At 36.0% G+C, this 13,339-nt stretch overlaps 1 protein-coding gene across 1 annotated transcript in view; it reads right to left on the bottom strand.

Moving 5' to 3' along the window:
- Positions 1-13,339, bottom strand: part of TASP1 (taspase, threonine aspartase, 1) — an 86,777-nt gene that overhangs the window by 15,681 nt on the left and 57,757 nt on the right. Inside the window, exons 10-11 of the mRNA XM_009895429.1 lie at positions 10,403-10,513; positions 1,868-1,978 (exon numbers count right to left, since the gene is read on the bottom strand). Coding sequence (XP_009893731.1) covers positions 1,868-1,978; positions 10,403-10,513 — 222 coding nt within the window. The remainder of the gene's footprint in view (positions 1-1,867; positions 1,979-10,402; positions 10,514-13,339) is intronic.

Raw genomic sequence — 13,339 nt, forward strand, 5'->3', positions numbered from 1 at the left:
GGAAAGCAAGCCAAAAATCAATGGACAAATAGTCTTTATTTACGATGTATGATATATGGGGACTTTCTGTAATAATTTTTGAGGAAAAAATACCAAATCTTCCTTAAAAGGGACATGGTTTCTTACATGAATGACAAACATTAAATGAATAGAAATATTTCTCTTCCAAACATAAGAAATTGAAGGTTAAGTTGATCTCGTTTGTTGTTATTTAATCAAACTTGTATTTTCATTTTCTTAACTCCTTTTTAGGGATAGAATTTATGTTGTAGGATGCTTTTCCACTAGATCAATAACGTCACAGTTATTCCTGTAATGCAAACTAGCAAGGTGTAACACAAGAACAAAACTGAAAGATAACATACACATCCTGTGCAACTATAACAACTTGACCCTAACATTCTGGAAGTCACTGAACAGACAGCAATAAATACTGGAGTTTGTGTGGGTTAACCCATCATTAAGAATGTATCCGCTGGCTCAGCTTTAGCACACGCTCTGCCTGCTACTCCAGGCTGGCTGTAAGCAGGCAAACTCTGGTGACACAATGTTCGCATTTAGTGGGACAAAAGCAGTAATGAATTTAAAAAAAAAAAAAGAAAAAAAAAGTGAGGTGTCTTTCTAAACAATAGCCTACAGAATAAAAAGAAATTATGCAATTCAACAATTACCAGGTGAGATGCTACGACCTGCCATAATACACAAAGTTAAATTAGGTGATCAAGTTTGTCATGTCAGAGCTTAAAAGATATGAAAGCTACTTCAAACCTGTAATGCTACTGACAGGGATTCATGAAACACTTGGGGAAACCATAATAAAGCAGAGGATTATACAAAGGGAAAAAACCTTTTAATTCTGGTAGCATAACATAAATATGCTTAATAAATAGACAGGTCCATGTGACCCAATACATAAGCACATGGCATGACCAGACGCACATGCCCACATCCGAGGAGCACCACAGGAAAGGAGATGGTACCCATGTCATGCTGAAGTAATTCATACGCCCCCAGCCCCAAATCCCTGCCTTCAAAGAGGAACACGGGCTTTACTGTCTCTGGGTTGTATTTCCACCCACCTCTGCTAGTCGCCTACAGCGTCCAGTTTCCTAGCTGTTTCTCTACGACGACCACATGACAGTTTACTATAATACACTCATTCTGCTGCAAAGCAGCAAGACAGATGAGGATCGTGTTTCTAGGACATAAACAGGACTGAAGGGCCATAAAGCTCAGCGCCTTTTAGACCAGTCAGCTACTCATGGAGGCAAAGTACAGTTTTTTCCTAATCTCAATAAAAAAAAAAGCAAGTACTCCTGTTGTCTGCATATGCAAATAGTAACTGTGATTTATCCAAACAGATTTTCCTGGGCACAACAAAAAAAATCTAACCATAAAACAACTTTCCTTCCAACTTTTAAGTGTATCCTCCAAATTTTCACATTTTGTCCTGCAAAAAGGACAAACAAAGAACTTTTTTAGCATATAAACCACTCGGAAGCAGTAAACACTCATATGCATTACCCGTAGCTAAAAGTGTGATTTTTTTCTACGAGGAACATCCCCTGCCTTGCCACAGGCAACCGTTATTTCTATGGCATGGTTTTAGAAGGATCCCACACAACCCTCTGAATCACAATTCTGCATAGAAATAATGAGTCAGAAAGAATGCTCTTTTCCGCAGTTTTAGAGAACAAACAAGGCTAATACTACTATTTCACTTTCTAGAGTTTTACCACCTCAAACAATTTCAATCCTTTTTGTTTTCTCTGTGGCCTTTGAACAATGGTAAACATGCACAGACATATTTCATCTTTCACACTGAGCTAGCACGTAGCTCAAGTGGAAATGAATAAGAATTTCTTACCTAGTAAAGTTGGCTTTTCCTGTGATGATTCACGCTCTGCTGAACACCTGCAAGACCGAAGAACTATCACACCTCCGAGTACACCATCTTCATTGGCTAGAAAAGGTGAACCTGGGTAAAATCATAGGGGAGAATTATTTGCAACAGCAGTAGTTCCTTGGGTTGTTGTGTTTTGGGGTTTTTTTAAATTTTATTTCACTTCCCTGCCTTCCCCCTTTAATCTTGTCACTAAGTGTTGAAAAGACTGTCAGGTCAACCAGTGCTGTTACAAAGGCATCAGTTCACTTTTTCCTAATGCTTCTAATGAGTAACTTTCTAAATAGCAATCTACTAAGCCACCAGTTATCAAAAAAGGAAGAAGAGCTATATGGAATAAAAAAAAAATAAAATTGGAAATGACATTTGTGAGTGCAAAACCATTTATTCTTGGATCAAGGAAGATATAATAATGAAAAATGGAGTGTCAAGTTGAAAAATATCACGTCTCAATACTTATTTCTTTCCATACTGTAATTAATATAAAGATGGCCACATACAAAAAGAATCAAGCAAGTTTGGGTCACTTTTACAGTTTATTAATTTTTCCCAATTTAAAGCACTTTGTACAGAAACATCATCAAACCGCTATAGACTGTCTTCCTTGCTTTTTTATGAATATTAGCAGAAAAGCCAAAACATATCCTACTTTTTAAAGTGGCTTTTCTATTGTTAATTTAAGACACATGATATAAAACATCTTCTATCAGAAGCTGGAAAAGTTTTAAAGTTAGCTGAATCAAGTCTAAGTATTCTTTTTCTGGTTCGTAATTTGAAATAAGATTCCTATAGTTTTAATGTGGAAACAATGGTATGATTTACATATGATTTAAAATGTCTTGAGCCACAAAATTAACCAAGTTCTTGCACATAAGCCCAAATAGACACTAGTCACACATTTGTAATACACTGTGATTTAAAGTTGAACGTACAATTGCAACAAGCGTTTCAATTATTTTCTTTTAAATAAATTAGTATACTATGTCTAGTACAGACACTGTAAAAGGATTTACTGGCCACAAGAACTTTAGAGCAGATCAGCCTCCTTCAATTTGCCCACAGCTATTCATATGATTGAAATTACTCCTTTAGTGTAAATAACAGCAAAACCAACAAAACAGTAAGAACCAACTTCAAGCTTTACTGTAAGGAAAACCAAAAGCTTTACCACGTTCTCTCTTGATGCAAGAGCAGCCACGTTCAAAAGTGATACAAGGTGGGCATTACAATAGAAGCCCATTGCAGGAAAATAATATATGTGGTATGCTTAATAAACGGTAATATTTTCATTGATCTAATACTAACAGATATCTTTAAAGCGCCACTTGCTTTGTACAAGAACTATTACTAGGTACCAATTATACCTACTCATCAAATGCAAACAAATCCCTGTGAACCAAGAATCCAGCCAATCATAACATAATAGGTAACACAACAGGAAAATATGTTTGGTTAAAATAGAAATGCAAGGCTTTGGAAAGAGTTCTACCACCCAAATCAAAATCTTTTGCCCCATGCTTTCCAAGATATTAAGTTTATCTCTTATACTTTCACTGCATTAACAGAATGTTGGCTAAGTACATGGTATGATTTCTGCAAGTCAATTAATAAAAAAAAGTGGTTTTCTTCACAGAGGACACGCATCCTTTAATCTTTATTTCAGAAACTCAGGGTTTGGGGTTTTTTTGTTTATTTGGTTGGGGTTTTTTATTAATAAGCAGTGTTTGTCCTCTTTCAAAGCCTGTGAAAGGTTCTTTCAAGGTTCTACTGAAAAATACTAATAATCTCTTTAATCAAAAATGTTTAAAATGTTCTACTCCAGCAGAACACAGCCAGCAAACAGCATTTAAAGCAGATAGCATATTTAAGGCCATACTAAAACACTAAGACTGTATGAATGCATATAAAAACAGACAGCAACTACTGATCATAGACTTAATGTCATTAATGGCTGGTTCTAGAAATGCTTACACTGGGTTAATCACTCACTTTTTTTTAAAAGTATTTTTCTTTCTTCCACACTCAGGAAAGTAGATGAAAGAAAAGTCTGTAAATAAACCAATCACCTATTTCTTCATTTTCCCAGTATTTTTGTCAACTATGTGCCATCATCAGTGATCAAATTTTCAATAATCTGAATAACTTGTACATGCTAGGTTCTCCCTTTTTAAACTTCAAGAGAAAACTTGGCAGTATATTTCTTTCCACGTAAAGCGTCTGCAGCAAAACATGCAACGCTACATTTTCATCAGAATTCTTTCATTTTTACAGGGATTTCTTTGCAAGAACAAAACATCCATCTTTTTCAATGGAGTACAAAATGAGAAAAGTAATCACTCAAAATATATGTTTTGTGAGACTTTTTTTACAAAGGCTTTTAAAAGAAATAATAAAAAACTTTAGCTTCAAGCACATAAGACAAACTCTTAAGCTTACAATGTCATCCAAAGAGATGCTCTACCTATACATCCACAACCATACTCAGGAGAATCCCAGTTCTGCCAGCATAAATAGCATGCATTTATTCATTTACTTTAAACATTCTGTCCATTGTATTGCCCTAAATACACACATAAAGATATTTATGGATATACAGACTTATTACTGAGGATTACAATTATGCTAAAGAGTGTATTTTAACACAGCAATACAGTGCAAATGAGTAGGTCTATGTTAAGCAAGATTCTAGACAGTTGAACGCTATAAGTCCATTATTAAATCTGCAAAAATAATGGTAAAAGGCAGTATCATACTTTGTTTCTAAACAGAATCCGTGCACTGTACACAGGAATGAATTTGAGTGTTCTCAAAACACTGTGAATTCAAAGGTTAGGAATGTATTTCCTTAATTTAGTTCTAAAAATCATTTTTTTACAGCCAAGCCATTGAGAAAAAGAAATAAAAGTGGAGACTTCTGTAAAACATAACAATATAGGTAATAGTATTTTTTCATACACGTTATAATTAATTAGCATTTCAATAGGAAAAGGTGCAACTGAAATATGGCCATGTATATTAAAGTCATAATGGTTTCTCATTAGAAGGAAAAAGTAATCTGGCTCCCACACTCCTACATAGTTTTTGCTCTCTCTGTACTCTTAAGAATGATAGATCTTGCTGTACAATTAAAAAGTCAGTAAAAAGAAAACAAAATACGCCTACTAGCTGAAAATATTTTTTTACTGCAATAAAATAGAACTGCTAGACAAATCTTTGATCTATTAGCTTGCTAATGACAAAACTACAAAAACCTGGGGCTTTTAATACCATTTAAAGTCTCATGAAACTCATCATTCCTTCCCAGTTACACTGGCATAAGATTGAAGAATTTGGCATGAAAAAATCCAACGCAAAACTTCAACTACAGCATTAACTAATAATGTTAGCACTGACTGGCCACACCAGAAAAAAGGGGTAGGAAAAAACAAACAGAAACCATCTTTCAATGGTTTTGATTTAATCCCCACTTCCCCCACTCACAAAATTGTATTTTACAAAACACATTTCTCACCTTCAAAGCTCAACCATTCTGTTATTGCTAGCTGACATATAGAAACCATTATCAAGTTTTTATTTATAGATTTTGTACGTTATTAATCTGCAGTAACAGTCTCTTCAAAATAAGCAAACAGGTCTCCGTAGCAGCTCCACATTCGCTGTTCCCATCAAGTTCCGCAAGAGCAACCACAACTAAACACCAAGACCTGGGTTCAGCCTCAGACCAGGGATAGAGCGTACAGACCTCACAAGTGTTAAGGCAAATAATGGCCTCAACATTCAGCCTGGCTCTGGAGGAACTGCGGCTACAAGTGAAGAACATTTTTTTCTTCTACATCTCTTGGAAATTAAACTACTCCCATGATGAAGGTCACCTACTCCAAAGCCTGTGGTCAATAAGAGTTCTGGTTCTGTGCTGCCTTTCCAATTTGTGGCTACTGGACAGATCTAGGCCCACACAGATTTGATACTAAACTGTACAATAAGTGTTTTATTTACACTTACCCAGCTGAAGGACTAACCAGCTGTTCATCAGATGTTTTACATTCATACTCTTCCATAGTGGAGAAACCATTACCAGCTTCACTGTTTACATTAGCTTTCAAAGTCTTCAGAACTTCGGTCTAAATACTGACTGTGGCGTGGTGTGACTAATTAAGTGCTTTAGCATCCCCCAGTTTTAATGGAGTGCAGCTAAACTTAAAATCTTCTAGAAGTCTAAATCTGCTCATGATGTAATGTGAGTGAAATTCAGATGTTTTTAGGTCAATATACAGATCACCTATGCCACTGGCCATTGTCAGCTTGTGTACAGAAAAGGTTTAAAATGAAGTTGTTTGCCACTCTGCCTCTGCTATGTATCCCACTGAACTTCAAGCGAACAATTTAAATAAACATCGGAGGAATATCTAAGCACTAAATGAAGCCTGCTTTTAATTTCATGCACCATTATTTGTTAAATGTTTAAGCGCAAGCTGTCTGAAACCAGAGATCTTTATATTTTATGATAAGTAATTTAAAACATCTGCTTAGAATTTTTAAAGAAGCTGCAAGGAAAAGCACCTGTACTTTCAAAATTTATAGGTCAGATTTTAAGAAATTAAATGACTAAGGATACCACTTGCCCAATATAATCACAATGCTTTTGTAAGATGAAGCACAGACAGGACCTACACACACCCTCGTGTAACATCACCATACTGCGTTAGTTTTTCAGCTGCTTTTATTGTACAGGTAACTAACAAGCCTATTCAATTCTGTCTACTATCAAATACAAACTTGTGAAATTGTAAACTTGCGGTGGATAAAATATATGAAAATACTGCACCACCTCATTCTCTTCCCAAATCTTTTCCTCTGTGTCATGGAGAAGACATAATAATGCTTCCATAGCATCCTTCCTCCATTATGAAACCACAAAGGATACTACAAAGATTAGTGCGATGCAGCACCACAGCACCTCAGTATAAAGCAACAATAACACTGTGTAATGACAGTCACTGGCAGTCTTCTAACTGGTTTTAAGTATGACACTTTTTTCCATGAACCAGCAAAACTCATAATTAGGAAATTCAAATTCTACGATTCCTAACTGTCCAAACTCTTTCTCCCAAGAGAGGTATTTGACACAAAATTTCTAAAAAAGAAAGTGTCAGCGTTATCCTTCTGCTATTACCTTTCTGCAGACATTGCTCATTTTTGAACTGAAACACAATTTAAAAATTCAAGAATAGACAACCATATTTCTGCTAAGGAAAGAACAAATATCACATTTCATCTATGTCTTTCAGCTCATTTTCTAATACTTTATAAGAAGCTTTAAAGTACAATTCGTAACACTGCCATTGTTAAAAGCCCAGATTTCCCGCCAGTGAGATGACACAAACATTTACTCTAAGTCTACATTCCACAAACTTGGCCACATTTGAAAGGAACGATGAGTAACAAAATCCTCTGTTCTTCTGTTTGGAAGGTATATGTGTTTACAGAACACCATTCTTCGACTGTGTCCCAAGCCTTTAGTGCTCTTCAACTAAAGATATCAAGCCCATTTGATTTACCAAAAAAAAAAAAAAAAAAAAAAAAAAAAATCTAAATTTAATTTCTCTCACCTCCAATTCAACCATCAATTGTGCATTATCCATAGTAAGTTGGCTCTGAGAAAGGATGAGAGAAGCACATCTGCCATTAGTTTGCTCATCACCTGCTGTTTAAACAGCACTCACTGTTTAAGCCAGGCATTCCCTAGCTGGAAGGATTCCCAGGGCTCTGCGGAGACTCGGAGAGTTCTGTAAACAGGAAGCACCAATCTGATGGCAACTGCCAAAATCAGCTGTTCATCCCTCCAACACAAGTAACGCACATTTTGACTTCTGACAAAACATTCTAGCTTTGCTTTGTTAATGCTTTCACTTTTTTTTTTTTGGGCCTTGGTCCATTAAAATTCTGGTGAAAGTTTGACATGACCACAAAATAGGGCTTTTAGAAAGAGTGGCAAGGAAAGAATCCATGCCATCAGCAAGTAGGCTACTAGCCCATTTTATCCTATTGTTTCACACCGGTAAGGAATCCTGCATCACACCATACATCCTGAGATATCGACTAGCACATCAGCATCTATGAAAATTCAAAGGAAAAAAACTATTTAGTATAAGCCTAATATTTTAACTGTAATGTATTTTTTCAACTGTTGCACTATATCAGGAAGATGTAACTTTGCATTCCATCTTCAGAATTGCCAAGATCCCCCCAAATGACACTATTGGCTAAAAAATTTAGCATTATGTCACATGTAAACAGCAAGATGTATCTGGATTTTGAGGTTTTCCTCAATCAGTCTTCATTCATAGGACAGCTGAGGGCAAACTAGATTTTATGCTTTCTAATTAAAACACAGAATCCAAGCACTTCACCTACACAAAAAAACTGCACAGCTGTATCTTATTTTTTCCCCCCCCCCGTGTCAGCACTGCCCCAAAGTATAACTAAGAAGATAATGTACACACCTGCTGTCAGGCAACAAAAACTTGCAGTAATACGTTTCTGAAAATAGAAGACAGACCTATCCCTAATTAAAACATGAAACTTTAAAAAGGAATTTAAAAACACTTTTTTTCAATTTTTCCTATCATGAAAACATTAATTTAATACTGTCATTCTTTTCACATTCCCTTGTTTTGTTGGTTTTAGTCTGTTTTCCCAGGGCAATGTGACACCACACTGTTAGCCTGGTATCAGTCTGTGCAGCTCCTCTTGCTCTGCAACTGATAGTTTCAGGTAAAACAAAAAATTAAGACCATATTGAATGTTGCTAAAGTCCAACACAAACATTTTCACATTTTCAGTATACAATATCATATACTTGCCAGTAAACATTTAAAAGAAAAAAAATCTGCTATGCTAACTGGTGGCAAAATACTTTTGGACCAAACAGCAAGAGAAAAAAAAGCATTTTGGCAAACCCTTACCAAAAAGAACAAAGAAAACCCAGAAAACTCAAAGCAACTTAAAGGACGTAACTCAGCTAAAAAGTTCCTGATTTTTCTGGTCTTTTATCGGCCAGTTTCTATGAATTACTTTGGCAGTAGCTTTCTATTTTGTGTGTGCGTGCACACATTAACATGAAATTGCATAAGGATATACACAATTTGTGCTTGCTTTCAGTAGTCCATAAACAGCACAATAAAATTTTGAGAGTATGGACTAAAGATCTGACTTTCCTGAAGTCAGGTTACTTCCATACAACACCTTCAGAGTAGTGTTATAAATTAGGAAAGCTATCACAAGCATCCCTCCTAAAGGCTTCTCTTGGGTAAGTAAATCCCCTCATTTTGTGCCACGATGCACTAGAATAAGTGATTAAATATGAAAAGTTGTATTTGTGCTGCTTGGATTATAATCTCTTTGGGGAACATACCGGGATTACTTTGTTCTGCATTCTTAGAACACCTAGAAATGACTGCAATACAGTAGTAGATTATCACGTGCAACCTTCCAATGCGAAGGTGATGTCCCCTCAAACAGTCAAATGTAATGTCAGAAGCAGAGTTTAACATGGATTCCACATTATAAACAGAAATAAAGAAATTGCAACATATTGCTTGCCAAGATCAAAAGCAACGGTTCCTGGGTCCCAAAAAGGTATGCATATGTCCCTCTTTCAGTTCTAATTAAAATACCATAAAAATGAACTTTGCCAGCACAGTGGACAAGAAGTGTTATGCTGCCCACAAGAAATTCTGAAGGTCACAATTGTCTGTGGATTCTAAAGCTTCAAAAGTTTTAAGGGCTACAAAGACAGTGCAAGTCAACATATATGCCAGAAACCTCATTGGAATCTATGCTATCTTCAAAAGTTCAAGCTTACACAGATATTTTAAAATTCCACATTTATGTTTTGGTTATGATTTGAAGAAAGAAAAGAAGATGTATATTCCCAAGAAATTAAACATGTATAAGCAGTCATGTGTAATCCTCTCAAATCAAGAAAAAAAAAATGTTTTTACCTTACAATATTCTTGAATGAAGCCTACTTCACTTTTTCAATAAATTAATTTCATCATGTAATTAGAAACCAGAATCTGTCTGTCCAAAGCATTTAATTAGAACATGCAGTGGTTTTGAGGTCTGTTATATTTAAAAGGGTTAACATGATGAATAATTCTTATTAATGGTCCTAAACCACCAATTCTACAATATGCAATTGTACACCACAGGCAGTGACTCAGGCAGGAAATTCTTTCTTTAAACCGCTCCGGGTATTCTATGACTCACATAACAATTGAGATATTTCCAAGGGTTTTCCTTTAGATTTCCTAAAATATTCTTCTGTAGTTTGATTTAACATTTTTTAGATGTAACACAACACTAAATTTGAAGCCAACTGCAACATAAGGCTTCAACAGAAATCACAAAAATAAGTATCTTAATTTTATTTAAGAGGGTTAATTGCATTTTAAACAATGTTATGCAATGTTTAGGCAATCAGCACCATATACTTACCAATAAACTTGTTTTGCATAGTCTCTAGGAGAGCTTGGTGAGCATCTTCTGTTTGCAAAGCACATGAACATTCTCTGGCCAGTATGGTTCGGACTAGGTGCTCTCCACAACCTAAAGAAATATTAGGATTGGGAATAGTCAAAATAGAGGTATCATTATGAATTAACCTGTCATTATTTTGTATCATCATAGACAAATTAAAAAAATAATTTAAAAAATATGCATATGACAGGTTTCTGCCATATTTTTTTTATTTTTTAAAGAGAGTGACACTGAGTCACACAAAAATTCAATTACATCAGCAGTTTTTCTCACAACTCTCCTGAAGTTTCTACTGCACAAAGTCATTAACCAAAACAGGTTAAGTACAGAAAGAAGAAAAAGAAATAGTGACAAGAAACAGAGAGACTGTGTCTGACTTGTCATCTTTATCCAGGTCCTGCAATTCTCTCTCAAAGGATCCACTTAGTAATCATTCTCACAGGAATGATCCTTGGATACAACCTTATTCAAACTAAGAATATCTTTAGTGAATGCCACAGTAACTCCTTTGCACGATGTAATCTTCTATTCAGTCCATCTGATTTAGCCTTTTGCCAGCAAAGGAATACGTGAATTTACTTATACTTCTTTGACAGGGTGGCTGCTCATTGGACTCCTAATAAAAATTCCTGTAATTCTCCAAGTTTTTCTTTAAGAAACAAAAAAGCTCCAGCAAACAACCACTTATTGCCTCAGTGCTTTCTGTAACTATCCCCTGAAACCTGTTGATGACGAAGACCAATAGGTCATTAGTGCTACTCTGGAGGAACGCTGTCACACCTGCTGTGTTTCTCCCATGCTCTTTTTCCATTCCTGTAATGTGCTTTGGGACATACAACGGTGGTCAAAAGGTCAGTGCATGTTTACTGGATCAAAGTTTTCTTGGACAGGGAAACATGTTGGTGATACCTTCTGCATACATACAAAAGTCATTATACTACTATGCCTCCCATTTGTTGACATTTTTCCTCAATGGAAGGGAGCAGATGAAGCAGCTAGAAGAGGGCTAACCAAGCACCAGTTAAGCTGAAATGTTATCCAGTTAGGAAAAAAGAAAAATACAACTAACTAAACAGCTGCAATATGACAATGATTTAATTACCTAAATTTAGGTGATTACAGTTTGATCAGACATATAACTTCAGAACATATCAGGGCCTAAAACTGCATTAGATACCAGAATATACATCGAGAACTCAAATATAATCAATTCCCAATTATCTCTATATATTTCTAGAAACTTTCTCATTAACCTTGACAAGACGCAAGCACCGTGCTGGCTCCATCCAAAAATCAGCTATAATCCAGTTGGATTTATTAGCTCACGTGCAGAACTACATATATACACCTAAGCAGCTTCCACAGACAATTTATGGCTGGAAACAATCCAGCTGCTTTCACATGGCAGAGAGCTGGAACTGGTAAGACATCAGACTTCAACTGGCTTCAGACAAAGGCAGCTCAGTCTCCACGGATAACATTCACTTTACTGGAACCACTAACAAGCCCAGAACAGAGAAAACCGAGCAGCTCTGGCTGAAGCCAGCCTAGATTTGGCACAAAGGAAAAACTAATAAATAAACCCAACCCAAACTGGCTCCAGTGCAGCCTGCTGAGCGTCTCATCGCTGAGCTTCCCAATATGCTGAGTTCAGAGCACCAACTGGTTTGGGCACAACATTGCATGAACTCACATCGGCAGGTTTAGTGCTGTGTCTTGGAGCTATTCACAGACTGGCTTCTTGTTCTTGCCACCACTTTTAAGTCCTAATTAACATGGTAACCTACTCCAAGAAGCTCTCTTTCTGTTGACTCGTCACACAATTACATCCTTCTCCTTAAAGGCAAAAGTGAGCTTACAAACACTGTTCTTCAAAGACTCCTAACACAGAAGAAAAAGTAAAAAGACCCCTCACCCCTGCATTTTCAAGATGAAAAAAACCAACAAAAGTACTCTATGGAGCATTATATATGCATTAGAAGTCAAAGAATAAGCCCAGGGACCAGACTGCACAAAAACTATGTACACATGTCGTAAAATCTTGGTATCTTCAGTCATCAAAATTACATCTTAGTCATCAGTTATATATTCCTCCTAATGGACAGTGTCTCCTGATTGATACAATTCAGTTACACTGAATTGTTTGAAGCGGGGTTCTTTGGCACTGAATCTACATATAACTGGCACTACAGAAAGACAAGAAATTCTTTGTATAGCAAACAGATTGAAAAAAAAACAGTTACAAATTTAGAGGAAAGGGAAAAAGGGAAAGAGCTGAAATACTACAACAATTACACAGCAAAGGGAGACAGTTCTTGAGAGCACAAGAAAAAAGTGTTTTCATTGAGACTTCCAAGCTCTCAATTTACTGAAGAAAGTGTCCTGGTTAGGATATTATCTTCGAGAGGCTCACACAATACAGTGCCCTCAACAGCTGCTTACAGCAAGGTCTGTCCATTCATTGCCTCATTACTTCCATGCTCGAAAGCTTTTGTCCACAACAAAATTGAGAGTTATCTAATATTTATTTAAGACAAAGGAACGTATGAAGAACATGCAAAAACTGCAGGATGCATTTTACCCCTAGATCACAACATGGCTCTCACTTTTTTTTAAACTAAGAAAATACAATCATTATGAAGTTTTGCTGTAAAGAATAAAACTAAACAAGCATATGCTCCAGCAAAAACTTAGCAACTTGATTTTTTTCTTGAAAAAGAACCTGTTAACACCTTTAAATATAACATTTAGATCCTATGTGAGATAAGAAGCATGCGACTTAGAACACAAATCGAACAAATGAGACACAAAAATCGGAGTGAGCCTATTCCTCTCCTATGCATCATGAAATAAAACCAGATGTTACTACTTCACAATTTTTTAAGTAATTCCTAA

The sequence above is a fragment of the Charadrius vociferus genome, unplaced genomic scaffold (assembly GCF_000708025.1).
Source record: "Charadrius vociferus isolate BGI_N301 unplaced genomic scaffold, ASM70802v2 scaffold112, whole genome shotgun sequence".
NCBI classification, from domain to species: domain Eukaryota; kingdom Metazoa; phylum Chordata; class Aves; order Charadriiformes; family Charadriidae; genus Charadrius; species Charadrius vociferus.